Here is a 20,219-nt window from a genome sequence, read left to right as displayed (position 1 = left end):
GGACCCCCTTGAGAGGAGGCATTTTTTATTCCTACTTCATTCTTCAACTCTTTAGGCGGGAGTGATATTCCATTGAGGTACTAGACCAGCCCTTCCCACAGTCTTTCTTGGTACTATTCATTGCTGTAAAATATCCGTATTCTGCTCTTAAGTCTTGAGACTTTCGATCACAAACAAGAGTCCGATTTGAAGCCTTTAGCATTTCAAAGAGTGCTTTTAGGCCTTTTCTTTTATTCTTTTTTCCTGTTTTTTTCCTTTTGTTCTGTTTCCTTTTGATCTCAGCCTAATGTCTACCACTCCCAGAGGTGACTGGTATGTCCACTGCATCCAGATTCAGTTTCCCCTCCTTTCCCTCCTCTCAGTTTCCACTCTACAGAACTTTCCCTTTCCAATCTACTGCAGCTCCCCTTTCCCCCAGACCCACTCCTCCTCTGGTTCTCTTCAGAAAAGAGCAGGCCTCCCAGGAACCTGACATAGATTTCTCATTGGATCTAGAAGATACTGTGTAACAAAGTATAACAAAGATAGTGTGTTTCAAAACTGAGAAACGGTCATGCTTGACTATCTCCTGCCACCAGCGCAGTAGTGCCCAGGGCTTCTTCAAGCCCACAATCTGGCTGTTTTGTACGTTCCCATGGCCAGGACTGTCTGGCCTTTTGTTTCCCTGAACTCCATATTTTAAAATGATCTTTTCCAAATAATAATCTCGGTCTAATTTTGTTTTTTAAGCAAGGATCTGTGTGAAATGTGAGCAAGTTTCAATGACAGAGACACAGGTTAGCAGAATATGACAGAGGTGCTAAAAAAGAAAGTGTGGCATGCCGGGCCCAACAATTGAGAATCCAGATTGCAAAACTGGAAAGCAGAGATCCAAGGAAATGTTAAGAGTCCAGTCACTCAAACCAGGCTAGGGGGAACGATTTACACAGAGACATTAGCAGCAGGTTGCCATTAACATTTATTGAGACCCAGGACTAGGACTGTCTGATTCATAGTGCTAATTTTTGGTGGAGATAGCTAGACTCTCAAGGAAGGTCATGGAATATTATAGAAAGGATTGAGTTGAACTGATAGAGCTTATTCCCTCTTTGGGAAAATAGACTGACTGGCTCAGAAGGAAGACCAGGTTGGCCAAGGTCTCCTAGCAAGTCTGAGGCAGAAAGGAGAGTAAACGCCAGCTCTCAACTGCTCCGTAACTTCACACAGGCAGTGGCAGCAGTTCATGTCTTACTAGTTCTGCATCTGTGTCTTCACAAGGTCGACAAGATCCGACAGTGCAGCAGACAACTCTACATTGGGGTTGGGGGTGGGGACTATCATTGTTCTCTAATCCTCCCAGCTCCTTACCCTCAAACCACTTCTCCCGCCCCTTTTAAACCCTGACAGAGTTTTCGAGCTGGGATTTTCTGTGCATTCCAGAGCTGGTTATACAACCGGATTCTTTGTTGCTCCAGCTCACCTGGCACAGGCAGTTACTAATGCCACTTAATGTCTTTAGGCTAGTTAGAGGCCTAAGCTCAGCTGGCCCCTTGCCACATTCCAGACACAGTAGCCTGCAAGGCTGGTCTGACAGGCCTCCTCACTGTTCCTCAGTATGACCTCTGGTTAGGGCTCTGACAAAACTTCTTTCCCTATCTAGAAAAGAGATCTGCACAGACCAGACTCACAATCGATGAAGTGTGTTCTGGAGATCTTGAGAATCATTCCATGTTCATTGGGAGGTATGGAATTTGGGTGTGAGGCAAACTATTGAAATAGTAAACTATAAAAAAGGTTATTTTCCTAGGGAAGAAAAGTGAAAGGTCCCCTAAAAGGTGAGTATAGGTTTTTATTCCAGACATATCCCAGTCACTGGGAGTCCAAATAACCTAGGTGAAGCCGCTTCCTTTTCCTGGGCAACACTAGGCCCTTTGGTGGCTGATGGCAGTAGACCTCAATCTTGCCTCCCCTTAGGGCCTTAAGCAAGCTCGGAAAGTGCAGGGCTGGGGAGGCAGGTGGTGGGAAGACCAAGAGGCCGGTCACTTTCCTGACAGGTGATGTTCTCTCAGGAAAGACCAGCCACCCGACCCTGCTGTCACTCTTAATAATTGGCCAGCTACGGTGCTAAAGGTTTCTGCAGGCCCCACAATCCTTGGCTCCCCAATTCTCTGTCCCATTTCTCCTAGCTAGTCTCAAACTGTGTGGAGAAACTCTTTGGTAGCAACCCGGGAGCAGCAGCGCCAAAGCACCGGGCTATGGAATGGGGAATGTATGCAAAATCGAAACCGAGTTCCAAGAATCTGGCAAGTCCCATCTGGGCGGGACTAGCTCTGGGAGTCGGGTGTGTAGCCACGCTGAAACCCGCCCCGCGTGGGAGCGGAAGTGGGGAGCCCCTGCAAGGGGTTCGGCAACCTCTCCGCCTCCTGCCAATACCACGCCCGACTTATTTGCATTTAAAGAGAGAAGCACCAAGGAAAACAGTGGGCGGGAGAGGGCATGCCTTCCAACCGTGGTGATTGGACTGTATGCCTGCCAATCAGATCACGGACGTCCCACCCTATAACTGTGGAGTCCGGGGAGAAGGGGGTATGGGGGAGCTGCTCAGAGCCTGGAGAAGGGTAGTCGGGGCAGGAGACTGTTGTAGTCCTGGTGGGGGCTGCTGCAGGAGCAGTGGTGGCGGCGTTCTCAGCAGAGGTTCCAGCTCAGATCCGAGCAGCGCAGCAGACAATAACCGCGCTGGGAGCAGGACCTGGCAGGGTAAGCATTACGCACAGCTAGGAGCCATCCTGCTGAAGGTCTAGTGCATCCCCGCGTGCTCTGCTCTGGTCTCCTGGACGAGGGCATCCAGAGCCTGGCTGGTCGGAGTCCCAGCCTCTTGCTGGTCTTTCTTGGAACTCGCTTTGCGTACTGTCCAGCGAGGGGCCCAGCGGCCGTTAGTCTTTAGGGTACAGGCGACCGTGGCTGGGGGGTGGGGTGGGAGGGCCGGAAGGCGGGCGGACTATCCTGGGCTACGCCTCTAGGTTGTAATGGGAAGCTGGGATGGGCCCACACGTGCTGTTGCGTGGTTCCGGGAAGGGCGCCGCTAGCTAGCACCCCAAGAATGCATTTGCAGGCCGGGAACTCCTTAGCTTTGTTTGTAGTGCATTTGCTGGAACAGCTGTTAGGCCGGTGCTGCTCACCCGCGAGGCCTTGCTGTGGCCCCTCCCCTCTGCGGTGCATCTCCTATGTCTCTCCTCTGCAGAGGAAGCTGGCGCGCTCGTTTACGGCCAGACTGAGACTGGCTTTAGGGTGGATTAAGATATCCAGTCTGTTCCTGCTCAAGGGAGCACAGTTGGGTTTCTGAACTTCCCACTTATCCTGGAACCTTGGTCCTGTGGTCCCAATGAGCCGCACCCCCTCCTGGGCCTCCAGTTTCTCGTTTGGCTTCCACCCCCATTGCAGGCAGGCTGGATGGACTAGGAGCTCTTACTGGTCCTTGGGTTAGAGCTGCAAGGCCGCTTTGTTGCCGCCCCCACCCCCTACGCGCCTCTTTTCCCTTGTAGGGCATAGGGCGCGTTTTTTTCTCTCTAGCCTTCGGTTTAAAATAGCAATAGGCACAATATTGTAGGGGGATTTCCGCGCTAGAGTCGGAGGGGGCTGTCGTTGTAGTAAAGAGCAAACGGTGTATGTAAGGTAGACAAATCCTACAACTTCTCAGTTACTTAAAATACCCAGCCTGCCAGACTGCTGTCATTGTCTGCTGCAGACACCTCTGACACTGGTGACCGCCCAAAGGCGTGACTTCTCCTGAGCTCCCCTTTGAGGGGCTAAGCTTGCCAGATGAGCCATGAGAGGCAGAGGCAGCAGCAGGACTAATAGAACAGAACCATCCTCCCTGTCACTGGACTCGCCTTGAGAGAAGTCTAGACAGTCCGCATACAAACATCTTCTGCGTCTCTGGTTGGCCGCCTCAGCAGCACTGGTATGGACTGGACCCAGGGCACTGCGTTGTTGGACTTTCTGTCCTACCAGTGGAGATTCCAACAAAGCCCATTCTTTCGAGTGCCGTACTCTGTGCACCGCTCTGGACCAGTAAGGCATTCCTGAAGAATAAGAAAGGGGATTTGACTAAGGGATTTGCAGGCTGGACATCTTTATAATGGGGCATTGAGACCCAGTAAATAAATCTCTTGTTTGCTAACGTTAACACGGAACCTTTTTTCTTTATATTAGCCAGGATTGTGGATACCAACCACATTATTGTCACCCCTACCTAAACTGACCAGACATCAACATAAGCCTCTACTTGCAGCTGGTATTTTATTTCCCACGTCTGGCTCTCTCCTGCCTTTACTTCAGTCCAGCAGCTATCTTTCCAGCACTCAAACACTCAGACTATACCTGTCCAAGGCCCTCCCTTTCAGGCCCCAGTTCTCAACCAACTTTCTCTTTTGTGGCATTTCGGGCTGTTTCTTGATGACCAGACTTCCTTCTTGGAACTCCTGTACAGTTAAGTTTCCCTGACTCTGCTTTGTTTCCCTAATCGAGATATCTAGGTTCTCTCAGAACCCTCATATGGGTAAATAAAACCTAGGCCCCAGCTACAACCCTCTTGGATCCTAGAATTACAAACTAGTTAATGAATGAATGTTCCAGAAGGACTTGCTGTCTTTGTAGAACTTTAGAAAAGACCTTTAACCTAGCAACTTGCGTTTATCCTAATTCATGAAACAAAGTAAAGGTGCCTGAGGCTCAGATATGTGTATAATATGCCTTTAACCTAGCAACTTGCGTTTATCCTAATTCATGAAACATAAAGTAAAGGTGCCTAAGGCTCAGATATGTGTATAATATGCCTAATGTGGGTGGAAAGAGTGATTGGGTTGCTACTCCATTGAAAAAGAAAGTCATAATTAGTCCCGTCTGTTATCAGGGTCTGGGCTGCTCAAACCCTGGGGCTCTGCATACCTTTGGTTGCTGATTCATGAGCCTACAGGCAAAGTGCCATGGAGAGATCTATATATGCAGTGGGGGTGTCTTTTGGAAAGCATCTGGGAAGTGCAGGAGTTTGGTAGAGAAAGAATAGACAGAATTAGAAATGAAAGGGAGTGGCCAGCAGGCCACATGAATCTGCTTGAAATGGCGTAGCTCAGAGGTGCAAAAGAGTTTAGGACCGAGTGGTGGAAATTCCAAAACATCAGGCATTGGAATGGTGATGTAATATTTTTTAGGAGAAGAGCACTGGATCTGGGTGGGAGGGCACACGGTGAACCAATGATAAGAATGGAGGGGTTTGTGTTTGTTTGTTTTGGGGGTATTTGTATTGGGGGATTTGGGGTTTTGTTACGGTTTTGAGACAGGACCTCACTAGGTAGTCCCAGCTGTCGTGGAATTTGCTTTGTAGGCCAGTGCCTTTGGACTCATTGATATTCGCCAGTGTTGAATGCTAGGATTAAAGAGGTAGACCACCACCAGCCCAATGATGGAGTTTTTGAAAGAGTTTTAAAATGGGGTCTTAGAGATTGAAAGCATCCTACAAGTCAGACAGGTAAAAGGCCAGCTCAAAGTTCTAAATAGAGGTGTGGGGAGGGGCATGCTATCACAAAAGGGAAATTTCACAGTGTAAAATTCCTTTTGACCTTTCATAGGTGTGGGGGGTGGGGAGGGAGGTGCACCTGGGCCTAAATACTTATTAGCTAAAAGCTAAAACATATCTTTCAGGCCTCTTTTTCACTCCCCTTCTCTCAGCTACACAGGTCCTTGTGTGGACTAGCAGTTAAGACCCCTGTGGTCATAGATGTGCCCTAGAAAGCAAGCAAGGTACACAGCAATTTGAGGGGATGGCCTATTGCTCTTGCGTGTAAACCTTTATGTTGTGCCCCAAGATCTCCAGGAAGCACCATTCAGTGCACATTTGATGAATTACTACTCCCTCCTCCCACTATCCCATTCCTTAAAAAGTGAAAGCTACCTGGGTTTCTGTGGCAGTTGCATCCTGGGAACACTTTTTTTTTGCCTCTCAGCATATTAAGGCCTGCAGCATGCTGGGGGCTGGAAGTATCTGGAGAAGGGAGGTATCGGGGCACCTAAGAACTGTAATATTTGCACTCAAAGTGTATGGAAAAAATACCCCTGCTTCACTGGTCCATAGAAATAAAGGAGAGAAACAGCAGCAAGCTTTATCATTTCATGAGTTTACTTGTACAACTGTTACTGTCTAAAGGTCTCGATCAGGTTTGTTTTCTCTGCCTGTTAAATAATTAAAAGGCAGGACAAATCTTAAACATGCAGGTAGCAGTGAGAAAATTCTGGAATACAGCAATCAGGAGCAGATAGAAACAGCAAGTAAAGAAATGCTTTTATTATGGGTGAGGAAACATATACAGAGACACACACAGCAAGCATACGGAGGGAAAGACCCATCGCAAAATAGAGGGGTACTCAGGAAGTCATAGCTCAGTGGCTCCTTGGAGCTTGTTTTTGTTTGTTTGGTTGGTTGGTTGGTTGGTTGGTTGATTTTTCTTTTTGTTGTTGTTGCTGTTGTTGGGTTTTGTTTGCTTGTTTTGAGGTGGGTTATTTTTGTAAGTTTGTGAAGGGTCTTCCTTCCCTAATTTAGGATTGGTCAATTTGAAGAAAACCAGGTGGCCAATTGACCCATAACTGTTGTGTAAACATGCCCTGATCTGGCCTTGAACTTGTTGAGCCAGTCCATCAGCAAGGGGCCCTCTACCTGGAGAAAAAGCCTGCAAGGCTTTTGTTTTAAGCTGCCAGGCTTTTGTCTCAGGTCTGGTGGGGATGAGGAAGAAGCTAGCCACGTTGGAAGTTCACCATCTTTATCACCTAGCCATGGACCCCTCTCCCTGTCTCTCTGCCTATCAGGGAATATATGTAATTCCAAAATCCCAGTCCCTCAGAACCAAAGACAGAGAAAGGAGTTCTAGCTCTCTCACTCCCTTGCAGTTAGGCAGCCTGAAACTGAATAGGGAAACTCCGGGTGTTATCTTCTGAGTTCCTCTGTGCAAAGCCAGTTTAGGCAGATGAACTAGATGATAAAGTTTTATCCCCAAGAGGAAGTATTTCCTAGCCTTTCTGAATAATGGAACAGGTACAGCCTGTCTCTGATTTTGCTTTTGCTTGACTAGTACTGACACACAGCAGGGGCTATGCACACATAGCTCCTAATTTGGCAAAATATCTCTCTTGATGAGACTCGAAGTCAGGGGCAAGTAAGAAATGATCAGTGCTTCGACATCAGGAAGATCCTCAGGGGTGGGGTGTGGCTGAGTATTAGAATCCCGACCCAGCACATATGAAGTACTGTGTGTGTTCACCCAGCACCAAAGAACAAACAACCCAACAATAAAACAGAAAAATAGAACTCATCAGGAAAGCTCTGTTTCAAGGCTGGGTTTTGGTACCCTGGCTTCTGAACTGAATAAGATCCCAATATATTTTTTGGAGCTGAGATTTTAGGATAGAGAAGTAAAGCTAAAAACTTGCAGTGGACATTTGGGAAAAGCAAATGTTGAAGGTCAGACAAAGGGGCTTGTCTAGAAAGCTTGTATCCTCTTCAGAGGACTCTGGGTGGAGACTGAGTAAAAAGTAGAGAGAAGGTGCCTGGACTGCAAGCAGCCTCATCAAAAGAGCCCATTATGTAGTATCTGCTCCATGCATAGTAATCAGCTTGCCTTTGCTCTAATCGTCTTTAATCCATAACCACCATCTTGCGCGGTAGGTATTTTTTTCTTCACACACAAGGCACTTCTGTCTCAGAGAGATGCTTTCTCAAACAGTTCTGCCTGAAAGGGGTGAGAGTGCCATTCCAGTTTTAGGCTGGCAAAGTTCAGCTCAGTTAGAGTCCAACTGAACCAGCATCCCAAGCACCTGCTCCGTGGGAAATGCAGTGACTATGAGACAGAGTCCTTGTGACAGAACTAAGTGGACAGACTGACGTCTGCCAGAAGGACATCAGCAAGGATGCACGGGTGAGCAAGGCAGCTGAAGACAGAGGGAATCGAGGCAGGGATAGAAGCCAGGTTTGGGATTTGTGGATCATCTGGAACTGATGGGTTGTTTTCTACAAAGAAGGAATTCCACAGCAGGAATGCTGCAGAGTGCAAAGAGTGGTATAGGAGTGGGTAAGAGGGACTCTTTCTACCACTTCCACTGTTCCACCAAAAGGATCCAAACCAGAAGCCCTTCTTTCACACCACGGACATTTTGACCTCGGGTCTTGTTTATGGGCACCAGTAATGTACTACTACTTGAGTACCAGATAATCTCAGAGGTCATTATGTTTAAGTAGTTCAAACTTTTCAAAATTGTCCACTGTCACCTTTCCATTTTTTTTTAACCTTAAACTTCTCTTCCAAGGAAACAAATCAGAAGCTATGTCCAGTAATTTACAGGAGTGGTGATAGCATTGTTGATTAGGGAAGAGGTCACCAGCTGAATAGACAGCACCTGAGTACTCAAGTCAGCAGTGGAGGTTGTTTTTTGAAAGCAGCAGTAGACAAGCAATCCTTCAGGAAAAGTTAAACTGAGCTGGGACAGGGTGGAATAAGGAAAGGAAATGACACCTATTCACCAGCTATTCACCAGTATAAAGGAAACCTTCACATTTCTCCCAGCCCAATATTTTGGCCCAATATTTAAAAAATATGTTTTACTGGTTCTTTGAAAATTTCCTAAGTGTGTTTCAATCATATTCACACCCCTCCTAATTCTTTAATGGGGGGCCCTGCACAGTAGAGCAGAGTGTCATGGAAGTGAAATTCAAAAGGCCTCAAAGCTACTCGAATTCTGTCATAATCCCATTAGAGACCTTAGACAAATCTTTCCCCAAGTCTGGGCACAATTTTCTTTTCTGCAACAAGGCTTCGCCATATGAAAGTAGCAGAGATTAATGGGGTACGGGGAAGAAATAGTGGGAATGGTGAATAGGGCATGTCTTGTATACTGATAGGTACCAAAGTGGTTGGAGGGTACCTGTTAACTGCATTTCTGTTGATTGTGGCACTTTTAGCTCAGTTTAAAATGTTGATCTTTCTGGTTTGGACTAAGGATCCTATCAAGAATCTACCAGATGATCTAGCATTGTTAGCTCCCTGAACATTAAAAGTTGGTCTAATGAACAAGTAAGGCTTCCTGTGGGATAACTATAAAATCACTATAATGTTTATTTAGGGGAAACTGGAAAGGTTTCAGAGATCCCTGTAAAGCTTTTGAGAACACCCTAGTCAACCCTGACTGGGGTCGATTGACTGCTAGAAATTGTCCGGCCATACATTGTTGGAATAAACATCAATACAATCTGCCATAACATTTGAGCTTCTGCTGTGCAGTGAATTTTATTTTCTACTTCACATGCATTGGTTTTGTTTCTCCAATAGTCTCAATAAGTAGACATTCTCAATAACCCCATTTCACAATTCAGGACATTGAGGGTCAGACAGGTTGGATAACTTGCTGAATTCTCCCTGTGTGGCATAGCTAATTCCAGTGAAGAACTGCCTGGCTCTCTAAAGGGAGGACACTCAGCATTCTTACATCTTCCTTACCCCCTCTCCATTAACACACTGAGGGAGTGGATAAATTAAGAGTGGGCTTGTCTTCACAAATACTGCTTGGAATGAGTCTGGGAACTATAATGGGTAAGGCCATGCCTCTGAAGCTGTACCCTGGGTTCTTCTCTGAGCCCAGCCTTTCCCAAGTTTATTAAGCTGATCTCTTGAAGCTTGGCCAAGAGCAGAAAATGTAAAGGTTGGGCTAAAGCTGTTTTCTTCCTCAAGAGAAGGGTTTCAGACAGGTCTGTGGCTGTTCTACTTGGTTTTTGAGTGGAGGTCAAAGGAAAGCCATACTTCCTTAGGAGCCATCCCTTACCTGTCCCAGAATGGACTGAGGTTGGTTCTTGGATATTGAGTGGTTCCATCATTTTCTACCATAGCCTGTTCTTTGCTGCAGTCACAGGACCGGGGCTGCAGCCTCTATCTGGGAATATCAAGTATCTTGGTAGGGTTCCCATCAGCCCATCTGAAAAACAGCCAGAAATCTGAGTGTTGAGGAGCTCTGCATTTGGCAGGACCAGCTTCTTGGCAAGAGCCTAAGGAAAGCCAGTCCCAGCCTAAGGGAACTTCAGTTTGTCCTTTGCTGTTTCTTTTGTTTTAGGCTCCAGTTCTATCTCCTGAAGAATTTCTTTTGCCCTAAGTCAAAGCAGAATAGCCTGTTTTAGGACAGTTTATGTACACGATAGATTAATAAGGAGTGTGAAGAAGCCTTGAGGTAGAGATAGCTAAATAAGATCAGATTAGAGAGCTTCACGCTCTAAAATACTTCTATTGTACCCCTTCAAGGTGTTCTGTGGAACCCAGGCAAAGATGCTGTGAGCAGCTTTGAGGGGGGTTGGGCATGGTTCTGGAGGAAAAAAGCAAGAGAGAGATAATGAACTATAACATAGTTTAATCAAACTATAACATAGTTTCAAGATTGATCCTTGCTTAGCAAAAAGTGACTGGGGTCTGGCTAAGAGGGAGATCTACATTAGGATGTTAGAAGCTCGGCCCCAGGGTAAATGAGATATAGTCCATGGCCTCGGGCTTTGGAAGCTTTGGTGCAGCATTAAGTTTCCTGGTGATTCTTTTTTTCTTCAAACTATACAGTTTACATTTCTCCACCAAAGAAATGAGGACATTACTCTTTAATTTAGCCTCAGCCAAGTTCTTGTGACAAAGGCAAAATACAACCAGATTCTTTGCCGAAATTCCACCGAAGTCTCTAGTGTAGTTGCTACTAAAGTCTTTGTTTCCTGCTGAAGCATCTTGACTCAGGCTTCTAGCACGGTCTCCAGGCTCAGCCCTAACGTTCAGCTCTGCTTACACCATTCAACTGCTTTTCGAGTCCAAAGGTCAAAAAAATCTTCCTCATTCAAAAAAAAAAAAAAAAAAAAAACCAAACAAACAAAAAAACCAAAAAGAGTTTCTTTGGTTTATGGTTCCTGAAGTTTAGAATCCATAATGATTGGAATAGTATGGACAACACGAAGCAGGCATGGCAGCAACAACAGGAAGCCGAGAGTGCATAGCCTGAACTTCACACATAAAGCTGAGACAACAGACTACAGATGGCATGGAGTTTTTCTCAGAGCCTTCCTCCAGTGACAAAACTTCCTCCAAGAATCTTTAAGCCTCCTCCAACACCACCACCATATGATAGTGTTCAGACATCTGAGTCTATGGGGGATAGTCTCATTCTAACCAGAACCGTTCCCTGGGTCTGATCGGTGTCTCCCGGCAGGTGAGGGGGCTGGTAGGATGTGGATTCTAGCCCTGTGACAAAGCCTATGACAGCTGATAATGTAGAGCAGCAGATCTCAGCCTGTGGGCCATGACTCTCTTGGGGGTCAAATGACCTTTCACAAGGGTTGTCTAAGACTATGGGAAAACACAGACATTCACATTATGATTCCTAAAAGTAGCAATTACAGTTATGAAGTAACAACAAAATAATTTTATGGTCGGTGGTCCCCACAACATAAAGAGCTGTGTGAAAGGTCATAGCATTAAGAAGGTTGAGAACCGATGTTGTAGAGAGTGGTGATGAGTTGGTCTCTCCCCTCATATAGCACGCCCTGCAAGGTCCAAAGAGACTGGATGAGGGCATTGAGTTTGTAATCATCATTGCCACGAACTGTTTGATTCCATCAGAATGAGTCCCTTTTTGATGGATAAGAACACATACCCCATCTAGATTACTGCTATTTCCATTCACAACTGCTTAACAAAGTCCAGACTGAAGCTTCTTCCTCTTAAAAGCCTCTTTACCTTCCATTTTTTTCTTTTTTCTATCATAAATCTATGAATCTATGTGGCAGTGTATCTGTCTTTCTATTTATCTCCAACCTACTATCTGTTCTTTGAGAATTTCATATATGTCTAAAGTGATTTTGACTATACCCAGCTATCATTCCCCTCTCCTCCTCTAGACCCACCTTCCATCTCCCTTACAGCTTCATTCACTCTTCTTTATTTTCTATCACAGTGAATTCAATTAGTGACACCATATGTTTGTGGATATAGGGCTATCCACTGGAACATAGGCAACACACTAGGAGCCACACTTCGGAAGAAAGCCGACTCTCCCTCCCCACAGCAGCCATCATTACCCACCAGTAGCTCTTCATGTAGGGAAAGGGGTTCTCGAGTTCTCTACCAATCCATGCTGAAATTTTGGCTAGCTTGATCTACCGTAGGTCTTGCACATACAGTCACAGATGCTGAGAGGTCATCAGTGCAGTAGTCTTATATATCCAGGAAAGATTTCACAATATCCTTCCATTATCTCTTGTTCTTACAGTACTTCTGCCCCATCGTCCTTGATGAACCCTGAGTTTTGGGGTGGAAGGCATGATACAGAATTTTCTTGAGGAATGAGTACTCCACAGTATCTCATTAATCACTGTCTACTACAATAATTAGCTCTGATGGGGGTTGAGAGCTGCACTGATGTGTAAGTATAAAGTACTTAGAAAACAGTTTGGTAGTAAATCTGTATAGCAAAATAATAGTAGTAGGTTTTCTCCTAGGGTCTGTAATCTCTCCAGCTGTGGGTTTTGGGACAAGGCAACTTTTCTGAGCCCAGGGAGTATGTTTTACCTTTTAATTTTATCTAAAGGCTCATTAACAAAATATACATTACTTAGTTTGAAATAACAAGACATCTTTAATCCCAGCTCTAGGAGGGAGAGGCACAAAAATCTCCTTGAGTTCTAGGCCATCTTGGTCTATATGACAAACTCTAGGAGAGCCAGGACTATGTAGAGAAACCCTATCTCAAAAAAATAAATAAATCAATAAAAAAAAACCCAACCAAACAAACAAAAAGAAATAAGAGACTATTCTTTGAAGACCTACCTTATGCTGCATCTTCAAACTTCTGTAGGTAAGATTCCCTCCCTACTAGCCTGTAAGCTCTCTAAAGCTAGGACTCAAGATTTCCACTTCTTGGTATGGCCTAATGCACCAACGTGAGTGTCTGTCACTTACTGAATGTTCAGAAAGATTTAATTTACAAATTCCACACCAGAAAATACAATTTCACATATAACTTCACAGCTGCCACCCCCATCCCCAATGTCATAATGGTAATCGTGTTAGTAATTTCAAGCTGAGGTGAGTAGATTAATACTATGAAAAGTAAGGAATTCAGATATATGTTGGGCCCATATTTTCACTATAACACGAGGCCCAGAATTCTAGGTAGTCACATGCTTAGTGGTAAGGGTACTGTCTGTTTATTAGAGAGCTGAGTGTGGAGAGTGTAATGTCAAGATGTATTGCACAGAGAAATGCATAACCTGATAGAATAGTACTTTAAATCTCTGCACTGGGAAGATCAGATGAATTTTTCTCTTATATGCATTACTCTGTCTGGAGGATATGACTCTGCTTGTTTAGCAAAGCACTGGAACTCGGTTTACTCCGATGATTTAGATGTATCAAACTAAGTGAGGCACCAGGCACAAAACTGGAAGCTAGAAGCCTAGGTAGTAGGAAAGGTTTGTCTAGTGAAATCACAGGCTGGAGTAGAGTTGCTGGTTTCTTTTCATCCCCAGTGCTGGACTACATTATTGTACGGAAGATAACAGTGTGAATCTCCTTAATGTGGCGTTCATTCACTAGACTAGTGTTCTGGTCCCAGTTCCTGGGAATGCTGCAGTCTCACTCTCTCCCTTCCCTTCCTGTTTCTAGCGTCTCGATCTCTCAAGCCCAAGAGCTGTTCTGTCTCCCTTTGCCACCCTAGATCTACAAAGACGGTTCAGAGGAGGGAAGGGCTTTCTAAGAAGGGATGACTGGATTTTTGCAGGCTAATCACTAGTTTAAATGCCAGATGTTTACTGTCAGTGGAAAATACCAGACTTCTCAGGAACCGAGGGAATGATGAGATGTGTTGGTGTAGAAGGTGGTTAGCCCTTCTTTTTATTCCAGCTCTATTGACATTGGGACTCGGTAGCCTTGCCCAGAATTATGCAGCTTATACCATGTTTACATACTTAAATATTTCTTATACTAGGAGCATGAATCATTTACGGTTGTGCGTTCTCAAGTTCCTCTTCTAGATAGCAACCCAGATGGGGACCAAGAAATTGAGAGAAACAAAGTAGAAGAAAAAATTTGCCTTACAGTTCTGCAGTAGAATCTGGTGGTTCTGCATGCCAGGAACAGTTAATAGGGATTCTGGTCTAGACCTACCCCTCACATAGTCTCTACAAGGGATTTACTTACAGAGGTAGATGTTGGTAAGCTTTTTAGACAGAGGATACAGAAGCCAGGAGGATATTTTTTCTGAGACTGCCATGTCATTTTGCCAGTGCTACATTACAGCCCTGCTCTGCAATTCAATGTTGTTCCTTCTCTGATGTTTCAAAGGTTTGGCCATTGTCCTAGGGGCAATTAAGAGAACCTCTAGACAGAAGATAAAGCTGTAGATACACTTGTCTTCTCAGCTCTCACAAAAATGTTGGTGATAGTACAGGTTAATGTTCAACTAAGGCCTGGAGCCCCATGAAGACTCAATGAGCAACTTTCCCCACACAATTTCAAAACTTCAGTGATGTTAAAAAGCAACCTCTCTACTCCTTTCCTGACCCCCACCTGATAACTGATAAGCTTCCTTACAGACAATAGCCTAGTTCGGCTTTTACACACCTACAATTGCTTCTGCCAAATCCTGCTCTGTACTTACAACAGCTTAAAGGGAGTGGACTAGTAAGGGGGTAGCTAATGATAGCTGCCTGTTGCTCCTTGTAGGGTTTTAACTGCCCCAGGGCCCAGAAGACGCTAGGCCAGCAAACCAAACATTGAAATAGATGAAGGTTTTCCCAATGTTCACTTCTTTTCTCTCTGTTCCCATTCGATCCTTAGGCAAAAAGCACCCATAAAGACAAGCCCAGCCTGTGTATTTGCTCACCAGTATCTGTCTCTGTGTTTGTCTCTCTTATCTCCTTCAGACCCCACTGTGATGCTTCCTGACTGATCATGTTATAAGTGTGCCTGGAATCCAAAGGCAGCGTTTCCAATTGGAGAGTTCTCTTCATCATCATGGAGATTCAACAGGATGAAACAGTTCAAATCAAGAGGACATCAACTTCCAGTGATGCCCAAGATCAGGGAGCTGAGAAGGGAGCCAAGAATAAGACAGCTGAGACAACAGAAGGATCAACATCAGAGCCACCCTTATCAGGCCCAGGTAGGCTGAAGAAAACTGCCTTGAAACTCTTTGGTGGCAAGAAGGGAATCTGTACTCTGCCTAGTTTCTTTGGGGGTGGACGAAGCAAAGGTTCTGGGAAAGGCAGCTCCAAGAAGGGTCTAAACAAGAGCAAGACCCACGATGGTCTGAGTGAATCATCTCACGGCCCTGAAGATGTTGTCGTTGAAGAAACAGAGCTCTCTACACCTTTGTCCAAGTCACCTTCTCAATTTCCTAGCTCCCAGAGTGCCCATGGAGCTTTGGAGATAGGCTCTAGACATAAGACATCTGTGACTGAAGCTGTAGAGAAAGCTGGAGTTGAGAAGGTACCCTCTGTGCACAAGCCGAAGAAAGGCCTAAAAGGCTTTTTAAACAGTATCCGCCGTCACCGAAAGAGCAAGGTTTCTGGGGCTGACCAAAGTGGGCTAGGGGCCAAGGAACTTGAGGGGACAAGAACCATGTCTCAAGAGCATGTGAGTTCAATCTCTCTGCCCAGCTCTGAGGAGATATTCCGAGATGCTATAAAGGAAAATACCAAACCCCAGGATGCCCCTGGACCAAAAATGTCTCCAGCAAGAGAACATTTTTCACTAACTACTGAGAAGACAGCTTGTAAAAATCCAGAAAAACTTACAATGACCTGTGCCTCAGAGTTCATGCAGCCCAAGCCTATTCTTGAAGCTAGTAGTCTAGAAGAGCCCCACACTTCAGAAACAGAAGGAAAAGTGGTAACAGGAGACGCAAACCCACCCAATGGCCCGGTTGGGGATCAGCTAAGCCTCTTGTTTGGGGATGTTACATCCCTGAAAAGCTTTGACTCGCTGACAGGTTGTGGTGACATTATAGCAGAACAGGACATGGACAGTATGACAGATAGCATGGCCTCTGGTGGCCAGAGGGCCAACCGAGATGGGACCAAGCGAAGTTCCTGCTTGGTGACCTACCAAGGAGGTGGGGAGGAAATGGCCTTGCCAGATGACGATGACAATGAAGAGGAAGAAGAAGAGGATGAGGAGGTAGAATTAGAGGATGAGGAAGAGGAGGTCAAGGATGGGGAGGAAGATGATGACTTAGAGTATCTGTGGGCAAGTGCCCAGATATACCCAAGATTTAATATGAACCTGGGCTATCATACTGCTATATCTCCCAGCCACCAGGGCTACATGCTTCTTGACCCAGTTCAGTCTTATCCTAACCTAGGCCTGGGAGAACTTTTGACACCTCAGAGTGACCAGCAAGAGTCTGCTCCCAATAGTGATGAAGGTTATTATGACTCTACCACACCAGGATTTGAGGATGATTCGGGTGAGGCCCTGGGGCTTGTCCATAGGGATTGTCTACCCAGAGACAGCTATAGTGGTGATGCTCTTTATGAATTCTATGAGCCAGATGACAGTCTTGAGCACTCCCCACCTGGGGATGACTGCCTTTATGACCTCCGTGGACGCAACTCAGAGATGTTGGATCCTTTCTTGAACTTGGAGCCCTTTTCTTCTCGACCACCTGGGGCAATGGAAACAGAAGAAGAACGGCTGGTAACCATCCAGAAGCAGTTGCTGTACTGGGAACTTCGCCGGGAGCAGCGTGAGGCTCAAGAGGCATGTGCCAGAGAGGCTCATGCCAGAGAAGCTTATTCTCGAGACACCCACACTCGGGAATCTTACGGCAAAAATACCCGAGCCCGAGAAACCCAAGCCCTAGAGGTTCATTCTCAAGAGGGTCGAGTCCAAGAGACCAAAGTACGGCAAGAGAAGCCTGCCTTGGAATATCAGATGAGGCCATTAGGCCCCTCGGTGATGGGTCTGGTGCCAGGGACACCAGGAGGTTCTCAGACTTCACACCGGGGAACCACTTCAGCTTTCCCAGCTACTTCCAGTAGTGAACCAGACTGGCGGGATTTCCGTCCTCTGGAGAAGCGTTTTGAGGGGACTTGCTCCAAAAAAGATCAAAGTACTTGTTTAATGCAGCTCTTTCAGAGTGATGCCATGTTTGAACCAGACATGCAAGAAGCAAATTTCGGAGGCTCTCCCAGGAAGGCCTACCCTAGTTACTCACCCCCTGAAGAGCCAGAGGAAGAGGAAGATGAGAACGAAGGGAATGCCACTGTGAGTTTTTCACAAGCTCTAGTAGAGTTTACCAGCAATGGAAACCTTTTTACCAGCATGTCCTACAGCTCTGATTCTGACTCATCCTTCACTCAAAATCTCCCTGAGTTGCCCCCCATGGTCACCTTTGACATTGCTGATGTGGAACGGGATGGAGAAGGCAAGTGTGAAGAGAATCCTGAGTTCAACAATGATGAAGATCTTACGGCCTCCTTGGAAGCTTTTGAGCTGGGTTATTACCACAAACATGCCTTCAACAGCTATCACAGCCGGTTCTACCAAGGCCTGCCCTGGGGTGTTAGCAGCCTCCCTCGATACTTAGGACTCCCGGGTGTACATCCTCGACCTCCACCCGCTGCAATGGCACTCAATAGGAGAAGCCGTTCCCTTGACAATGCAGAGACCCTGGAGCTGGAGCTCTCCAGTTCTCACCTAGCCCAGGGTTATGTGGAGTCTGATGAGCTACAGGACCACCAGGAAGATTCAGATGAAGAAGGTGAAGAAGAGGAAGGAGAATGGGGCCGGGACAGCCCCTTGTCACTCTACACTGAACCTCCAGGGGTCTATGACTGGCCACCCTGGGCTCACTGTCCTGTTCCAGTGGGACCAGGTCTTGCTTGGCTAAGCCCTAATCAGTTGGATGAGCCTTTCAATCAGTCTTCATATGTGCAAGCAACCTGTTGTGTACCTCCTGTGGCAATGTCAGTGCCAGGAAGAGCACCTGGAGACTCTGTGTCTCAGCCAGCTCGACCTTCACACCTACCCCTGCCCATGGGTCCTTGCTATAACCTTCAATCACAGGCCTCCCAGAGTGGGAGGGCCAGGCCTCGGGATGTACTGCTGCCTGTAGATGAGCCCAGTTGCTCCTCCATTTCTGGAGCCAACTCTCTGTCTCAAGCCAAGCCTGTAGGCATCACCCATGGTATCCCTCAGCTGCCCAGGGTACGGCCTGAACCCCTTCAGCTTCAACCCAATCACTACCGAGCTTCCAACCTTGACCTTTCAAAGGAGAGGGGTGAACAAGGTGCCTCTCTCTCTACCAGCTACTCCTCCACTGCCATGAATGGAAACCTAGCCAAGTAGTCATCAATTCCAGTGTGGAGACCTGAGCATGTGAATGGGGGTCAGGGCTTGAGCAGAGGGGTGGGGGTGGGTAGTGCTGTTTCACTTGAAAATCCTTTTGGCCAAGATCAACTCCTCTGAGTTTTCACTTTGCCCACCTTCCTCTGCCATCTTTGGCCAGGTTCAGCTCAAGTACATCTGCCCAGGGAGGCTGCTGCTTCTGTGCTCCAGTTTTTGCTTTGGAGTTTCTTCTAACCTGTACAGGGCTTGGGATGCATCCTTACTGCAGGCTGAACCCCTCTTCTCTGGTCCCTTGTTGACTAATGAACCACTGATGAGCAGCCTAGTTTTTGCACTGACTCTCACCCAGAGATGGGAGGCTTGCTGGCTATTAGCAATATAAAGTTATGGTACATATCCTTCCTAACCCCATTCCTCTCCAGCACATCAAATGACTATAACCTGTTTATCCCAGTTAGTTATGTTTAGAGTGGGTCAAGTAGCATGTGTCTCGCTCCCTGTTGCTGTGGACTTTGGTATCACAACTAGATGATGTCCTTTTAACCTGGCCTGCCATAGTCTAGATTGAAGACAAAAACACTAGCCCTCATAATGGAGTGATTAAATCTGTCCATATTCAAGCAGAATACAAAGGTAGATAGATCATGGAAAATGTTGTGAGGTCTTGAGCTGTGGAATAATAATAATATATCTTGTTTGTTTCCTAAGCCTGTAACTGTTGCAGGCCCTTTAGATCTTCCCTTTCCTGTAACTGAAAATTCCATAATCTCATCACAAGGAATGTAGTCTCTTAAATGAGACGAGGGAAGAGAAGCTACCTAAATTGGCCTTGACTCCATAGAGCATTGGGTGTTGTGGGATGCAAAGGAGGAAAACAGAAAGCTAGATTCCAGACACCAAGAAGGGACCTCAGACTTTGGAACTTGAAGCAACTCAGCTTAGGAGGGAAAATGTTTCCCACCCTTCCTCCCAAACCAAAAAAGAAATCAATAAACCCTTGCCCACCCCTTTGTGAAGTGGATCCAAGCTTGTCTAAGACAGGATGCCAAAGGCACCTCACCTGTTGCAGGCACGCTAAAAAGCTTTCATCTTTCAGTTAGCCAAGTTCTTAGTATTATCCAAGGACCAGGCTTCTTGAGAGGAAAGATTGTAATGTGCCCTTGCTCTGCCAAGCTAAAGGACTGATTTGCATGGCAGTTGCAATCCTTTCTGAAATTGAACAGCACCCTCCCTTCTCTTGCATCCACGCAGCTTTTTTTCTATTTTGTTTTGTTTTCGGACAAGGTCCCACATTGTAGTCCTCTCTAGCCTGGAACTCACCATGTAGACCAGGAAGGCTTCTAAGTCACAGAGATCCACCTGCCTCTGCCTCCTACCAAGCCCAGTCTAGAAGTTGGAAACACCAGGGAAGAGTTTGGTGTCAGGAAGACATTGTGACAGGCTTATCTTGACCAGGCTCAACATTTCCTTAACCATCTATATGAGACAGTTTCTTTAAAATTCTCCATCAGGTCCGGCATGGAGGTATGTGCCTTTTATCCCAACACTCGGAAGGAAGAGGCAATTGGTGTTCTATGAGTTTGAGGCTAGCCTGGTCTACATAGTGAGTTCTAGGCCAGTTAGGGCTACATAGCAAGAAAAGACCTTGTTTTTAAAAGATTTCTTTATTGGAAATGCCATATGAAATATTTTGGGGATGGATATGTTGATCTAAGTTAGAACTTTTTTATCTTCTGCCCATGTCCTTCTTTTCACCTCAGAGCCATCTTCACATCTCCTAAGTGAAGATGTCCATAGGGCTCTTGCTGGAAATATGGCAATTTACCTTGA

General features: G+C 46.0%; 1 protein-coding gene across 1 annotated transcript; it reads left to right on the top strand.

Annotated features, from left to right (window-relative positions):
- The first annotated feature begins 2,504 nt into the window (after positions 1-2,504).
- Positions 2,505-18,393, top strand: Amer1 (APC membrane recruitment protein 1). The gene is made up of 2 exons (NM_001109320.1): positions 2,505-2,736; positions 14,963-18,393. The coding sequence occupies exon 2, from the start codon at positions 15,054-15,056 to the stop codon at positions 18,387-18,389; it is 3,336 nt and encodes a 1,111-aa protein (NP_001102790.1). The 5' UTR covers positions 2,505-2,736; positions 14,963-15,053; the 3' UTR covers positions 18,390-18,393.
- The last annotated feature ends 1,826 nt before the right edge of the window (positions 18,394-20,219 follow it).

Source organism: Rattus norvegicus, chromosome X, assembly GCF_021556685.1.
Source record: "Rattus norvegicus strain SHRSP/BbbUtx chromosome X, alternate assembly SHRSP_T2T, whole genome shotgun sequence".
In the NCBI taxonomy this organism is placed as follows: Eukaryota; Metazoa; Chordata; class Mammalia; order Rodentia; family Muridae; genus Rattus; species Rattus norvegicus.
Note: the sequence above shows the minus strand (reverse complement) of the source record. Positions and strands in the feature narration are given on the sequence as shown.